The sequence below is a fragment of the Zea mays genome, chromosome 6, assembly GCF_902167145.1.
Source record: "Zea mays cultivar B73 chromosome 6, Zm-B73-REFERENCE-NAM-5.0, whole genome shotgun sequence".
In the NCBI taxonomy this organism is placed as follows: Eukaryota; Viridiplantae; Streptophyta; class Magnoliopsida; order Poales; family Poaceae; genus Zea; species Zea mays.
In genome coordinates, this window is record NC_050101.1 from 106438235 (window position 1) to 106454446 (window position 16212).

The following is a 16212-nucleotide window of genomic DNA, read 5'->3' on the forward strand; positions in this document are numbered from 1 at the left end:
AGCGACGGGCCTCCGCTTCGCTCGCCAACTTGGCCACCGTCTTAAGAATTTAGATCACAAACTCAACACAGACTGACCACTACCAACGAAGCAAAACTTTGGAATAAAGAACTTATTGTTCATATGCAGAACTCGTGAAGTACATGCGAGTCTGTTCTGATTTGGATCATAAAATGGATGTAGTTGGGGGGGGGGGGGCACAAACATGAGAACATTTTCAGTTTTATCAGAGTACGATAGGAAGCAAAATATTGCAGCAAAGCAAAGGTGCTCGGGTACCCCTGTGGAACCCAAAGCACGTCATTCTCAAATTCTTTATGCACGTCGTTCTCAAATTCTTTATGTTATAGTGTTGGAGAAACTTTGATCTGTACAGAAGGACCCTAAATTCTAAGGGAAAGGGTGTTGCTTCTTTCACTTCTTTGTACAAGCAAAGACATAGGAGACAACTCTTTGCAAACCAGAATTCTCAGCGACCGGCAGGTTGGAACCGTCATCCTCTGGCACACAGCTAGAGTGATAAGTTACTGATAAGCATCGTCCAAGCTCATCAGCACGTAACTGTCATCTTCGACCGACCATGACATCTCAACAAGCAGAATGTTTTAGGTTTGGGGAAGGTGGCTCTGCAACCCTCAACGTCCCTCCGAGCTCCACGGGCACTAAAGGGACAAGGGAGTGGAGAACATCAGTAATCAGCGGCCTGTAACTTGGTTCTGGTTGCACACAGAGAACCGCCACTGCTGCCACCTGCAGAGGTACAGAATAGCAATCAAGGATGGTTGGAAGGATAAATTCATATGAAGTAAAAGATCATTAACAGGCTATCGAGACAGTACTTGGTACAGATGCTTTGGGTCCATCGTGTCCCTGATCACTGGGTCAACTATGTTGGGGAGTTTCGTTCTTTCAGTCAGCTGCGGCATGGCCTGTTTATGATTTTTTCAGCACACAAAGAAATTGCATTGACTCCTTAATTGTTAGCACTGATGATGAAGCCGATGTATTCCAGTATATGATAAAATAAAATTCCAAATTGTGAATGGGAGTTGACAATTGTTCATCACTAAAGTTCCAAATTGTGGCAATTAGAGATATTCTAGGTTTAGTGTATTTTTTTTGTACCGTACCCATGTCACAATTGATTGGCACTGAGTTTGACTCATCTTCTCGACAGGCTTCCTTCCCATTAGTAGCTCAAGAAGCACCACTCCAAATGCGTATACATCGCTTTTTTCAGTCAGCTTCCCTGAAATCGACGCAATGGCTAAAAGTTACCCATGTTCTTATGACCTTATTATCCCTGCACTGTCAATAATTAAGTTGTTTATGCATGTGAGTCGAAGTTGACAGTTAAGCTGACACAAATACCATCTAATAGGTACTCTGGAGCCACGTAACCTAAAGTCCCAGAAAGCTTCATGCTTCCCTTGTCAATATTCCCACTGGTCACTGCAAGACCAAAATCTGAAATCTGCACATGTGAGCAAAAAGATACGAACTTCACGAATTCAGCTGATCTCCAACACCGTCAAAAGAAGACAATATGAATAGCAATCTGTCCTTAAAGGGGGGGAAAAAAGGGAATTGTACCTTAGCATTGAAGTCAGAATCTAAAAGTATGTTAGATGACTTCAGATCCCTATGGATCACTGGTGGACTGCAGTGCTCATGGAGATACTCTAACCCCCTGTCCAGTTTAAGTTACCAATGCATGTTATAAAATATAAACTACTAGCCGGCCGGGCCAATCATCAGCACTTCAATTTAAAATTCGTCGCCCATTCACTCATTTGAAGGAAAGTGCAGGGATAAGATCATAAGAACCTGGCCATGTCGAGTGCGATCTTCATCCGGACATGCCAGCTCAGGGCTGATCCACGTGAAGCCCCTGAAGACAGCCAGCCACACATGAAAAGGTCCCAGTATGAAGATCTCAAGAAAGAGCTGCATCCATAAGCAAAACAAGAGGAACCATATAGGAGGCTACCAACTACCATACCATGCAGCTGTGTGTCCAGGGATCCCTTGTGCATGAGCTCATAAACAATGTAGTGATTCCCCTCGTGAACACAAAAGCCCAGCAGGGTCACAATGTTGGGGTGCCGAATCCTGCCGAGCAAATCCAGCTCATTCTGCCAACAACCACAGCCGAAGTAGTCAGGGACAAGAACAAATAATCCCCCCCCCCCCCCCCCCCCCCCCCTCGTCGGCAATGGCCAATGGAGAAGAATTGACTGACACTCACCTCGAATTCCTTCTCGCATTCAGGGCCGCCTGCTTCCAGCCTCTTGACCGCCGCGGCGACACCGCCATCGAAAACTGCCTTGTAGACGCAACCGAAGCCGCCGACACCGAGCACGTTGCTCGCGCTGAACTTCCCTGTCGCCGCCTCCAGCGACGGGTACTCGATCATCGCCATCGCCACAACCCCCTTCCTGCTCGTCTTGAGCGAGTTGAACTTGCTGAGGATCGGCGCCAGCATGATCCCCCTCGCGGTGTCTGCGCGCAACGTACGTACGTAGGTGAGCGGGCCATGAGCAATTGAGTTGAGAGCCAGCGGCCAGCCGATGCGATGCGATGCGCAGTCCAGAGAGAAGTAGAGCCAAGAGACCTGCGCTCCTGGCGCCCTTATTGCCGCGGGGCAGCCGGCGAGACCGCCGCCACAGGACCCACGCGTACAGCGCGGAAAGGATAATCGCGGCGATGGCGATGGAGGCGAGGGCGGAGGCGACGACTAGCTCCCGGTGGAAACGATTGCGCCGCTCCACTATGATCACTGCAGAGGGGAAACGGGCTCGTCAGGAGACGACAATTCCCAGCTGACTCCACAGTCCACACCACACGGTTACTGCTTTTGTGCGTGGGAAAAAAAACAGATTTTTCAACTGAAACCGTCAAGCGGAACGGAATAGCAGACTTGGTGCACCACACCAATTAAACGCGGATAATTTCCCGCGACGGTCCTCTGTCGTCTATCTCTAATTTTAACGAAGCGCAAGATCCCAAACTGCAACCCTTTTTTTTTGTTTTCGTGGAAAGAACATTTCTCCAGTAAATTTCCTTGAGCAAACTGCGAAAGAAAACGGGCTGTGGATAGTAGAACCAATGCAATGCTCTTTTTGGCCATTTTCAGAAGAGACAGACAGCGGCTTCCACTGGAGCTGCTCTCCCCCAAAAAAGAAAAAAAGAAAAAATAGAACCAAGAAACCAGAAACGTCTGTTCCCTGACACCACCGATAACCTACCGACGGGAGGCGGCGCGGGAGCAACGGAGGCGGTCCCAGGAGACAACGGCACGGCCCTCCCACTGGCCGGGGACGAGCACGCGGCCAGCAGCGGCAGCAGGACGAGGACCAAGACGGAAGAGCGCAGGGACGGCAATGGAGGTGGCGGTGGCCTCATGCTGTGCGGAGTTGTTTACTGGGTTGTTCGCGAGAGGAGATCCTGCTCCTATACCCCTGGAACTGGAATTGGGCACGGAACAACAAGGCCACGAGACCAGGAGCGAGCGCGAGAGAGACGGAGCTGGCTCCTCTCTCTCTCTCTGTCTCTCTCTTTTTAAGGGTCTCTGTCTCTGGTCTGGTATGGCAATGGCAACGCTGTGTGCAGTGCAGAACAGTTGAGCTGCTGGTGCTGGGCGCTTTCGTTCGGGGGAGCAGGAGGGAGAGACACTGGCAGCAAGGGGCCCGCTCGGGAGTGTGAGGCGGCCATGTGCGGTGGTTATGGAATTGGAATAGGACGGACCGGGAGGGAGACTAGACGGGAGAAGAAGAATATGAGACGAGGCCGACAGCCGACTGCGAGGTCGTACGGTGGTGTTGTGTGTGCCCTGTTTGTTCGGTAGCGGTACATGCATGTACGTCAGTCTGTCTATCTTGGCTTCTTGCTCGGCCATATTGGCGTTTCGCCACAGTCTCGCCCTCCCCCCCTCTTGACCTGTCAGCTCAATTGAGCTGCGTGAAACAAGAACAGCACTGAGCGAGTGAAGGCATACTGGCATAGGCTTAGAATAGATAGGACCGCGGCAAGGGCATGTACGTACAAGCCCCTGATCGGTCCAGGCGTATGTCCAGTAACGTCCACACGTCGTGTTTGTCACCACTCACAACTTGTTTTAACTTCAGTGCAAAGGGACAGCGAGGGAGCATATACATATTCCCCACTCCATCAGTAGGGGAGGACGTACTTGTTGTTTAGCACTCGAAAGCAACCAGCTACTGCGAGCTCCCCCACTCCCAGTGTGGTGAACTGGTGTAGTAATCAGAATCAACTTGCCTGGCCTGCTGTCTGCTGCTGACCTCGCTTTCAGCTTTCACCACGAGGGCTGGGCAGTGTCCCTCCCATGCGGGCCATGCCCCCCATCCTCGTCCTGCCGGCATCATCAGCATTTTCAGTTTTCTTTTTTTTATGTTTGTCGATCTCTTGGACGAGACGAGACAAAGCAGGCGGGTCTCTTTTCCTTTGCTAGCCGAGAAGGCTCCTCTACCTACCCATTGGGTAGGGTAGGGTTGTCCTGCGTGGCACTACTACGTGTACGTGCCACTTTGGCCGCGGTTTCTGGCTCCAACAAAACGAGTGTTGACTGTTGACGATGCTGCCTGTACCGTTCGTGTTTGACCGCCCTTTTTTCCTTTCCTATCCTCTATCCTGTCTGTGTTAATGTCTTCCGGACCGAACCCCTTTGTTTCGGGCGGGGGTGTGTCAGTCAGATGCGTGTCTTGCAACCGAACCTCTGCTTTGGTTTGAACCCGTGGCCGCGCAACGCAACCGCACCAGCTGGACCGGTGCGGCCGGCGCGCGGTGCATGCACACAGAGACAGTCCCGTGACGGCCAGGTCGGAGCCCAGAGGACCTCTCGCCAGATCGTACCGCTCTCCAGCTGCCGCGCCGACGACGCCTCAAATGCGAGCCGGCCGGCTACTACGGGCGGCATACGGCACCCGGCCGCGGGCGCGTCACGGGTACAGGAGCGGTAGCCGCAGCACGTCGCCGCGGGCTTCTTCACGAGTGCACGTCGTGCCGGACTGCCGCCGTCTCGGAGCGCGCGCGGTGGACGAGTGGGCACGGCGTTTTCCATCCTGAATGGTGCTGTGCCGCTGAGTGCCTGCCGACCTGAGCTCAGCCGCAGCGCCACCGATCGATCGAGATTTTTATTTCGTGTGATGGTGATCCCGTTTGCAAGCGAAATGCCACGTCCTCCTCGCGCTGGAAGCTTGCGACGGGAGTTACGGGCCGTTTCTCTTTGTTTCGACGTAATCGTCCGTAACTCGCTGGGGGCGTGCAAAAGTGGCAGTGATACACGACTGGAGCCTTTACAAGGAATGGGCGGCGCAGGATGTCGGCGAGAGAGATCATGTAAATAAAAAGTGGTTAACTGTTGAATTCCATGACATGTTAGCTGCTGATCGTACATCACATGTTACGTACATGTATAAATCAAACGAAGGCACAAGGGCATTAATTTGAAGAAAAAAAATATTAGGACCCAAAAAAAACCATGCCAGAAGATAACACCTCATTATTCAATGGATCTCTGTGGATTTTACTGTTATTTAAAAAAAACAGAGACGTGCAAAGGTTCTTTGAGAATGAACCAAAAAAAAACCGTTCTGAGGTTTCGAAATCGTCTTCCCCGTTTGTCATACGTGCAGCCCAGATTTCAATCCCTGGGCTTGCCAGCAAAAAAATTAGTTAATGGGCCAAGGGTGGACTCAGGTAGTCATGGGCCAGGACTCAAAAGGAAAATTTGACTTCTTGCAAAAGAAAAGGTCCACTTAACCCCAACCCCCCCCCCCCAAGCTATCTCCAAAAACTACAAATTTGCAGAAGTCGTTTTTTTCATCTTTGAAGGGGGGGGGGGGATTCAGTTTTGTTCGATTCCACGTGAGTATATCTATACATTGAATACAATGATATATTTTTTTACTACATAGTTTTCTATACCTCTTAGATCTATGCTTTCCTGTGATCAATTCGTAATTATAGTTCTATGTTGTCCAATTTGTGGTGATATTTTATGGTGACTATTGTTGGCACCTTTTTGGGGCGCCAATCACTCAACAAGAACCAGCGACGGTGCTCTCTGGTCAGGCGCGGACGGTCCGCGACCTGGCGACAGGGTCGTCGTCCTCCTCCTTGCTGGAATCTAGATCTCGTCCCCTAGGGAGAAAAGATCTTAAGGTGCTCTGAGTCGACAAGTCACCCGGGGCGTCCCCAGACGACGTGGAGTCGCCTAGGAATTAATAGATCAATTCGAGGAAGAGGTCTTGGATGAACAACTAGATCTTGCCCCTCGGGAGGGGTGAGATCCTAGGGTCGTCTTGGGATCGGCAGGCCACCCAAGACGGATCTAGACGATGTAGAGTCGAATAGGGGTGGAGGTGGATATGTGGAAGACTACAACTAGAACTATGCTACATCTACTCCTAGGGCAGGAAAAGTAAATAAGGTAATTGGTTCGATTGGAATGTGTTCGGGGGTTCTCAATCGGCCGTACCCCTTTATATTTATAGGGGAGGAGGTCTGGACCTTTTTCTAAGAGATAGCCAACAAACTCCCACGTGATTAGATGGATAACCACGCACGAGATAAGGATAAACATCCGAGTTAATATAATCTCGGGACACGCGGACCGTCCGGGCACAAGGGCCGGACCGTCCGCTCATTTTGGTGTCCAACATATGCCCCCCTGCCTTTTGGTGGAGCTTGGCGAACCAAAAGCATCAGCGAAAACTTCGGAAACAATTGACCTCATGAGCTTTTGTTCCCGAAGTAAGGACTCAGCTCGATGCAAGTCATGGACTCTTGCGATCAGATAATATAAATACTTGATGGAACTTTAATGCATAGAGGCCGTTTCGGATCGCATCCTCTTCGGCCATGTCTACCTGATCAACCTCTCAATAGGCAAAAACTTGTGGTGCCCCCCAGCCCAAATAAGCAAACGGATTGGGCCAGTAATACGAATTCATCGTCGTACCACCACACACATGAGCAGGACAACACATCGGCGATGGATAGAACGGGACGCACCATGCTATCCCCGGAGGAGGATGACAAGGCGATCTTGGTTGTGCTACTTTTTGGGTCCGTTTAGTCGGCTTTTGCTTTCGCACAGATCGCCCTTTTGACTTCGTCTGCTTTATTGGCCGGTTGTGTGGAACGGCTTTATTCATATATTTGGCAAGCAACTGACCAAAAGTAGGGCCGACTCTACTGAGTAGTCCAGACGTCTTAGTAGTATTTTGTTTCCTAACACTTGTTTTGGAACCTTGTGGTCCGGTGGTCTGAGATTGCTGCTTCTGACTGTCTGCGGACCGTCCGACCATTATAGCCGGACCGTCCGCTCTTGTCTTGGACTGTTCAGCCTTAGTACCCGGATCGTCCGGCGTACGCAGGACAGGTGACCGTGATCGGGTGTCCGATCGTGCTTGCCCCCCGGTGCCTCCGGTCTTTCTTTTGTCCAGAGTCTTCCCAGTAACCATTCTGTGTGACATATTTGGTGTGCGGGGATCACCAATGACGATATTTTTATCTTTGCTTTTATCGGCCGCACAGGGGTCGAACTATGACTTTTTTGCTTGTCGGCTCTAATGTGGTGGCAGGGACAGGTGGCCTGTCAATCCTCACCTCCTTTTGAAACCTCAACCGGCCTTCGTTTATAGCCGATTGTATTTGTCGACAAAAGACAGCACAATCATTGGTGTTATGAAGAAAGGAGTCATGCCATTTACAATATACACGCCCTTTTAATTCTTCAACCGAAGGAATTATATGTGATAATTTAATATTACCATGTTTAAGCAACTCATCAAATATTTTATCACATTTAGTAATATTAAATGTGAACTTAACATTTTCCTTTTGTGTCGAGTGCGGGTGAGAGCGAACAGAAGGTTTGGCCTTAGTGGGCCAAACAAGCTCAGGGACATATGCCTTTTTTGGTTCTTGGGGCTTGGGTGGCCGGTTATATTTATGTCGGCCTTCCGCACTAGACGGATCACAGGTGACTTCTGGTCCTCCGGACGGTCCGACCTGCACAGTCGGACGGTCTGCGGGTGGATCGGACGGTCCGGTACTATCCTCGGACTGTCCGGTCACATCAGGCAACACCTGTGACCCTTGTGGTGGGCTCTGTGTAATTCTGGACTGTCCGGCGTAGGGTGCCGGACGGTCTGACGGAGGGCCGGACGGTCCGCGATTGTGTGCGGGCGGTCCGGCCGTGCTCAGGGTTGACTCACCATTTAGCAAAGATGGTGGTGACAGTCGTCCTGGATATGAGTCCATCAGCATACCAGAATATGGTTGGGGAAACCCATTTTGTCGCCGATGTGTTTGGCGCAATTGTTTCAGCGCCTAATTTATGTGATAAAAAATTAGGCATGTGAGTTTTTCCTAATGCATGTGCCATCCTCTCTATATCCTCCGTGATACTTTTAATCCGATTATCAAAAGAAATTTTAATAGATGGAATATCATCGGCTGACCTGGCATCACCTATCGTGGGGAGCTGTTGCAGCACGGCTAACATATATTCGGCGTTTATCTCCCTCTCTTGGGCGGTCTTCTGGTGGCAGTCTACCTTGAAGTGCGAGAGGTACCACTTATCCGCCACCTTGAGCACCTGATCCTTTTGTCGGTGGGCCTCCTCGTCTATTTTTTTCATGTCATCTTCTAATCTTTTATGCTCAGCGGCCGATAAATTAGTTAGCCTTGTGTTGCTGTTTGGAGAAGCACCATTGAGATCTTTAGAATCGGCCATGTAAGCCTGATTTTGTAGATCTGCAACTTTTTCCCCAGCGGAGTCGCCAAAAAGTATGTTGGCACCTTTTTGGGGCGCCAATCACTCAACAAGAACCAGCGGCGGTGCTCTCTGGTCAGGCGCGGACGGTCCGCGACACAGGGCCGGACGGTCCACGACCTGGCACGAGGCTAGGGTTCCCTGCCTGACGGCCAGACGGTCCGCGCCCTAGGCCGGACGGTCCGCGACCTGGCGACAGGGTCGTCGTCCTCCTCCTTGCTGGAATCTAGATCTCGTCCCCTGGGGGAAAAGATCTTAAGGTGCTCTGGGTCGACAGGTCACCCGGGGCGTCCCCAGACGACGTGGAGTCGCCTAGGAATTAAGAGATCAATTCGAGGAAGAGGTCTTGGATGAACAACTAGACCTTGCCCCCCGGGAGGGGTGAGATCCTAGGGTCGTCTTGGGATCGGCAGGCCACCTAAGACGGACCTAGACGACGTAGAGTCGAATAGGGGTGGAGGTGGATATGTGGAAGACTACAACTAGAACTATGCTACATCTACTCCTAGGGCAGGAAAAGTAAATAAGGTAATTAGTTCGATTGGAATGTGTTCGGGGGTTCTCAATCGGTCGTACCCCTTTATATTTATAGGGGAGGAGGTCTGGACCTTTTTCTAAGAGATAGCCAACAAACTCCCAAGTGATTAGATGGATAACCACGCACGAGATAAGGATAAACATCCGAGTTAATATAATCTCGGGACACGCGGACCGTCCGCTCATTTTGGTGTCCAACAACTATTCATTGGATTCTTGAGATCTAGTAAGGCTGAATCCAGCAGCATGCGAAAACACCTCCGGATGTGCATTTTGCGCAACTGTGTTGTACTATTCCTATTCCTAGCAGATCGTGGGTCGCGTCGTGCAAAATATGTGTTCAGCCCTCCAGTCGCGCATTTTTTGTGCGTCCTCTCCCCTCTATGGGAGACGTCCGGCATGCGCATCCACACCAACTTTTGGAGGGATCGCTTCTTTCCATAGTGCAAATGGTCGTCGCCTCACAAAATATTCGCTTCCGTGTGTGAAAGCCACTGGAGTTAGCCTAAACATTTTAGGCTCATTTGATCACATATGTCTGAGTTATAGATTTATCTACGTAAACCTAGGTCTACTCATATGGATCCCGGCAAAATTAGATTTTATATTTTATGATTTTCTTTGATTTACTACACTTTAAAAAAACAGTCGAAAACAAACCTAAAAGGAAAATAGAAACCCCAATAAGACAAAAGGTTAGGGAGGTCATGTGTAACACCCTAAAAACTCCTATTTTGTAAATTAATAATTCATTTTGACTTTTTACATAAAGTATGTACATTTAAAACCTCTGATAAATAATAAGCTTTAAATGATTAATAATAAGCAAAGTCATAGAAACCCACTTTTTACAAAATCCTGACAAATCATAATGTCTTGTTTGAGTGTTGGCTTATTTTGGTTGTGGTAGAATTGAATTTTTGGTTTGAATTGACCAACTTCACAACTCAAAATAAATGAAGAGCACTTCCTTTCTTTACATTCCATTCATCTCCTTTCAACCCAGTAGTGGAAGTGGCCCACTATGAAGCATTTAGGCCCCTAAGTAGTATTTTGGTAATTAATGACAATTATATGTGGATTAACGTTTTCTTGGAGAGTTTGACATTGATTGTGGAATGACATAAGGCAAAGGGAATGGATAGGATTTTATTTTTGCTGGATCAAAAGATGATTAGAGAAGTAAATTGATCGGATTAGTAATAGTCTTACTATCAAGAGGGGGTCAATGATGTTTACTTGATAAGAAACTTAGTGCCTCATATGGCATAGAGATGTTGCATGTGCATGATGACTAAAAGCGCTTATGAACTTGCGAAAGAAAATATTTTCAAAAGTGTGGTTGATAAGTGGCTATGTTGTCTGAAGGGCGAATCGTCTGGGCCAGGAGGCCGGACTGTATAGTTTTGATATAAATTGGACTAAGCAGGTGTCCAAATTGGATTGAGCAGGGACTGTATAGTTTTGGTAAGTTGGCTTGCGGACTGTCCGTGGCTTGGTCAAGGATGGTACTAACTGTTAGTTCACGGACCGCTTTGTCCGTGCTCAATGGGTCGCCCTCCCGTATTAAAGTCAGGTGGACATAGCTCGGAGTGTTCATGTTCCCAGGTCGCAGACCGTTCGATCGAGGTCGGCAGACCGTTCGGCCATAAGACATGTGTCGTCTGCAAGTGCAAAGAAAGGGGATAGTTTGCCCAAAATAGCTAGTGTCATTTGGTTAAATAAAAGTAGTGCTCATGTGTGACAGCCCTCTTGCCATTCTTTGCACGCATTAAACACACTTGAGTATTACTTTCTCTCGTGATCTTAGCTTGGGATTGCATTCTAGTGAGTGGTTTGAGTGATTCTAGTGTGTTGCATCATCAGATTGATCTTGAGGCACTAGGTGAATCATCAAGCGAGCATCATCAGCTTATTACTCTTGCACGTCGTCTTCTCCTAGACGGCTTGGTGGTGACTCCGTTGAGGTCTTTGAAAAGCTTGTGAAGAAGCCGTAGAGGAGATTACGAGAGACGTGCACTTGCCTCGCCGATGCGGCAAAAAACTATAATTAGTGGAATCGAGGTTTGAGTGATTCCTTAACCACTTGGCTCAAGGAGCAAGTGCGTGCATTGAATTCGCCACAATTTATATTAGAGGTGATCCGTAAAACATAGAGACCTCGGTAAAACATCTGGTGTGTCCTTGTTGATTTAATTATTACAATCTTTATCCTTTGTACTTATCATTGTCCTGCTAATTAATTTAAACACTTGTTCATCTTAGGTTGTAGAGCGAATTTTAGCTAGATATAGGCTAGAGGATTTAATTCTATTGTCATTCTAATTAAAATCTTCAAATGTCTTTGATTTTAATTGAAACCGACTATTTACTCCCTCTAGCGGATATCCTTAATCTTACAACCACTTGGTCTCTCCATCCTTCACCCTTGCAAGCTTGACCGACGATCCGTCGTGCGCATGCGCCATGACCCACCACCACGATGCACTCCACAGCTGAGTGGACATCTTCTTCATGCCCGGGCGGGGGGCATGTGCCACCGGTGCACAAGAACAGGGCCCCCTCCCTCTAAGGGCTCCTAAAATAATAGTTAGCGATAGTTTAATCAATGCAAATTTTAGTAATGATTAGAAGGTCTAGCTAAGTCAGCTCGATAAGAATAAAACATAGTGTTTGTCGTAACAACCGAGTACCAATCTGTTATGCAACTCATTTTAGCTATATGGCGAAGTGCAGCTAGCACATGCTGGCATAACATCCAAACGTTAAGATCATTCGTTACCGTTATGAAGCCATTTCCCACATTAATAATTCAATCACGGTTAATAATTGAGATTAATCTATACCCTCTATTCTTAACAAAGAAAAAAAAGAAAAAATCGGTACAGGGCCTTGAATTATGCTGGCCCGGCCCTGATCTTCTTCCCTAAATACACACGATAAAATCTGTTGCTCCCTTACATACCGTGAACTTGTCCGGAGAACCGTTGAAGACAATACGAGAACCGAATGTTCGGTTAGGGGATGTGTGCACGAAAGCGTCGAAGACAGACTTAGTCGTCTCAGCATCATGGGGACACTAGCTTACGACGACAAAGCGCAAGCAATATAGCTCACTTAACAGTCAAACTGTTAGTTAGATTGTTTAGATATTATCTCCATCGAATTTTAACATCTATCTATTAGATGTAGTTTATTCAAACACACCCACCTTAATTACATGATCGGATGATTTCTTTTTTCCAAACAAAATATCTTAGATCGTTTTAAATATAAGAGCATGTGAAAGAAATTTGTAGCATGGTGGATACCGCTAACGTGACGCAAAAGAAATTTGTAGCATGGTGGATACCGCTAACGTGACGCAAGGTAAAGAAAATTAACGTGAATCGTTTTAACCTTCGTGGAGGAGAGACAGCCAGTTCAGGAAACCAGGAACCGACTGCTGTTTGCCACCACATGACACCATGCTGCGACTGGAGAATATGGGAACGTATCCTGTGCTCACGGAGCTCTTGTGATCATATACAGGGGCGGAATCAGGATTACAATATAAAGGAGACCGATCAATTCATCAATATTATATGGTAAAAATACATTGTATCATGTTACAAATTTAAGCACTCGATATAGAATACGAAATCTAGTTCTTTATAAATTACCTTAGTCCATGAGTTTATTTTCTAGGTAATTGATATATTAAATTAAAGCTGTGGTATAGTAACAATACCAAAATAATAAAGATGACATAATGATGAATGTTCGGTTGATGAAATCCAACTGTTATATAATGACTCTAGTATTCATGATACGTCTAATAAATTATTTTTGAGAGAATCCAAAATTTCAACTAGCCTCAAGGATCCATAAAAAATCATCAACATGCATAGGTAACATGTTAAATTAGTTGTGTAAACAACAACTATCAGATGACAACTTTAGTTGAAATTTGTAGATTTTATTATCCACTAGATCTAATGTAGTATGTATATGAGTTAGCCATATTTGGATCTAGTTTTTGTAGTCTATGCGGACGTCCCAGCTGCGACATATGGTTCTGGTGATCGACGTTGTTAGCGCTTATTTTGTTGCTTCACGTGATCACCTTCTCTAGACTTTGGTTGTGAGGCTATGTCATAAGAAAGTCAAGTGGTCAGTGGCAATCGGCAGCTGCCCAGCGAGACGATAAGATGAATCATAAAGGGGTGAGGTTTAGATATCGGCGTCTGCAAGAAAATTAGGTTTGACGTCTCGTGCCATCAATTGATCATTCAACAAATATTTTATCTTATATATTTTTTTGTCTCTTTTAGACTTTGGTTGGCTTACTACAAGAGTTATGGATTATATATTACCAACCATTATATTAAACCTTTGATTAATTATATTGATAAAATCTAGAGTATATATATTTAGACTACACAATATTTGCAATATATATATGTGTATGTCGCAGTCTTGGGAGGGGCCATGGCCCCTGCCGGCCCCCTGGCTCTGCCCCTGCTCATATGAACACTTTAAATCTGGTGTCTTCATTTCTCATCCAGGGGCTGAGGGCAGCAGTGGCACACAGAAGAGACATGTGGTGCGACGCAACAAGGGTGGTCAAGAGTAGCACACAGAAGAAACTAGAAAATGTCTATTAATACTTGAATGAGAAATGAAGAAATCAGATTTAAAGTGCTCATATGAGCATAAGAGCTCAACGAGCACAGAATAAGTTTCCACAGAGTATGGCGTGCTCTGCTCGCATCCAGCAGAAGAGCTGATGACGCCCGGTGTGCATCTCCCTGCCGCTCGCTACCCTTTTCCCGCACTTTGCATCGCGTTTTGCCGTTTTCTACAGTACAGCCACGCGGATGCGGACGCGGGGTAGGCATATCGACCTCGAGACCGCACGCTTTTAGATAGCGCTCCCAGCGCCAGGTGTCCGGGGCCGGGCCGAAAGTAACATGGAGCCGTGGACGACGCCAGGTGGACCGTGGGCCTACCGGACCGACGCTCACCCTATCCACCACGACAGCGACGGCAGAGACGAAGCCATGCTAAGTGCTAATGACTTCAAATCTACGCCATATCAAAATTCAACCCGTAACAAACTAACTTCCTAAAAGACTAACTAAATCCACAGGTACATGCACAATTGCACATACATACTACAACGGATGATGCTGACTTCTGAGTGGCACGAACTAGACGCGTCACCGATGGCACAAAATTCTCTGGCCGAAAGAGCAGACCAGAGCAGAGCAGACAAAGGTTGAGCAGAGGAACGGAGGCACCGGTGCCTGACCCTGACCCGACCCCAGAAACGACCAACAAAATCCAAGGCGTTTCCGGCCAAGCCCCAAGCAGGCAGGCAGGCGGCGGCGGCAGCAGCCCACCCGAGATCCCGAAGACCACAGCAGTGGCGCGGGGGCCGTCCCTGGTCGCTGTCGTTTTTCACTCGGTCGTGAACTTGTTGTAGCTGGATCGCACTGTAGTATTCTCACTGTCTATAAATAAATAAATTTACGAGACCAACAAGCTCAAGAGTCAAAGACACGCAACATATTGTTGTCTGCTTCAGTTAAACTAGAGAATCGGACTACAAGTAGAACATCTGTGTGGTAAGTGTCTGTATTAAGACATCGTCATATAACTAAAATTGAAACAAAGGATAAGCACTAATTTATTTCGAAACACATCAATACGCCTTAGAATATGCTATAACCGGGGTATGCTATCCCCATTTTATATCTCATCTCCTATTTTTTTTTTAATAAAAATTCACTTTGTAAACAGTGCAGCGAAATCGCAGTTGCTACGGACAGACTGGAATACGATCCGCATCCGGCACCGGAGAAACGGTTCCAGACCCTGTTTCCCGAGCTCCTTTCTGCGTGATTGCATCTCGCACCACAGAATATTTCTACGGCCATTGACGCAGAACTGTGGAAGTCCCCAAAGTCCAGCGAGGCAGCAACCACCTCGCACACACGAAAAAAAAAAGAATAGCCCGTACTTCTCGTCAAAGAAGCAGGCGGATTTGCCAATTTCCCCAGCAGGCCCCCACAGGGAATAAGCCCGGACCGCTGCCACCTACCTGGCTACGGGCTACTGCGCTACGGCGCCCTCTCCCCTTGCGTAGGGGGCCTCTACGCGCGCAGCGGCTGACGCTAGAGAGCCCCCTACACGCTACAGTCGTAGGGGTGGGAGCAGGAGTCCCCCAGATCAAGGGGTTCACTATTCACCCCCTACAGCACTGTGCTGTGGGGCCACGAGTAATTATTAGTAGATAAAAAATTGGTAGTAGATATAGAAAATGATATTTTATAATTGTAGTGGGGTATAGGGGAGTATTTAGGGGGAACCGCTGCGGGAGATGAAAACATAGGGGGAAAATAGATGGAACAAGTGATATATGGGGAAAAATTTAGGAGTAACGGTTGCGGATAGCCTCATTCCAGTCCATTCCAAGCACCCCCGACGCCCGTCGCCGCCCGCTCTACTACCTTGCGTCCTCACTTTTACCAAACTACCCCGGCCTCTCAGTTCAAGTGGCAACCGCATTTCTCTCTCTGGCTCTCTGCAGCGCAGTCCCAGTCCAAGTACGCGAAGGCGCGGAAAGGCTCCACCGCCACGCCTGTCGGCCTCCGCGAGTAGACCACCACTTACTGCATTGACTGACATGCGGGGCGAGGCCGCGTGCAAGTGATGCGGGCGCGGGGTCGGCCGAAGACGACGTGGCGCCGCGCGCGGCGCGTAGCTGCAGGTGGTGTGGTGGCCGAGTAGGGGAGGGTGAGCGTGGTGGGCCCGATCTGATTATTTTACGTGGTTTTATTCCGCCGTTTAAAAGCGGGGCCGCGGACCGCCAGTCCGCCACGCCGTGG

The 16212-nt window shown here is 48.0% G+C and overlaps 1 protein-coding gene across 1 annotated transcript; it reads right to left on the reverse strand.

Annotated features, from left to right (window-relative positions):
- Window positions 1-263: 263 nt before the first annotated feature.
- Window positions 264-3516, reverse strand: LOC100281946 (phytosulfokine receptor). The gene is made up of 10 exons (NM_001371803.1): window positions 3249-3516; window positions 2615-2779; window positions 2249-2502; window positions 2003-2135; window positions 1828-1891; window positions 1594-1690; window positions 1372-1474; window positions 1131-1249; window positions 840-929; window positions 264-750 (listed from the first exon to the last, which is right to left on the reverse strand). Exons 1-10 carry the CDS (start codon window positions 3403-3405, stop codon window positions 589-591), a joined length of 1344 nt encoding a protein of 447 aa, NP_001358732.1. The 5' UTR covers window positions 3406-3516; the 3' UTR covers window positions 264-588.
- Between the last annotated feature and the right edge of the window lie 12696 nt (window positions 3517-16212).

What these genes read in the sequence shown, in the direction of transcription:
- LOC100281946 (NM_001371803.1), bottom strand. Translation starts at nt 3,405, where the DNA reads ATGAGGCCACCGCCACCTCCATTGCCGTCCCTGCGCTCTTCCGTCTTG. An exon ending in GCCAATCAATTGTGACATGG is followed by an intron (nt 930 to 1,130) that starts GTACGGTACAAA and finishes AATCATAAACAG; the next exon opens with GCCATGCCGCAGCTGACTGA. An exon ending in ACCCAAAGCATCTGTACCAA is followed by an intron (nt 751 to 839) that starts GTACTGTCTCGA and finishes GTACCTCTGCAG; the next exon opens with GTGGCAGCAGTGGCGGTTCT.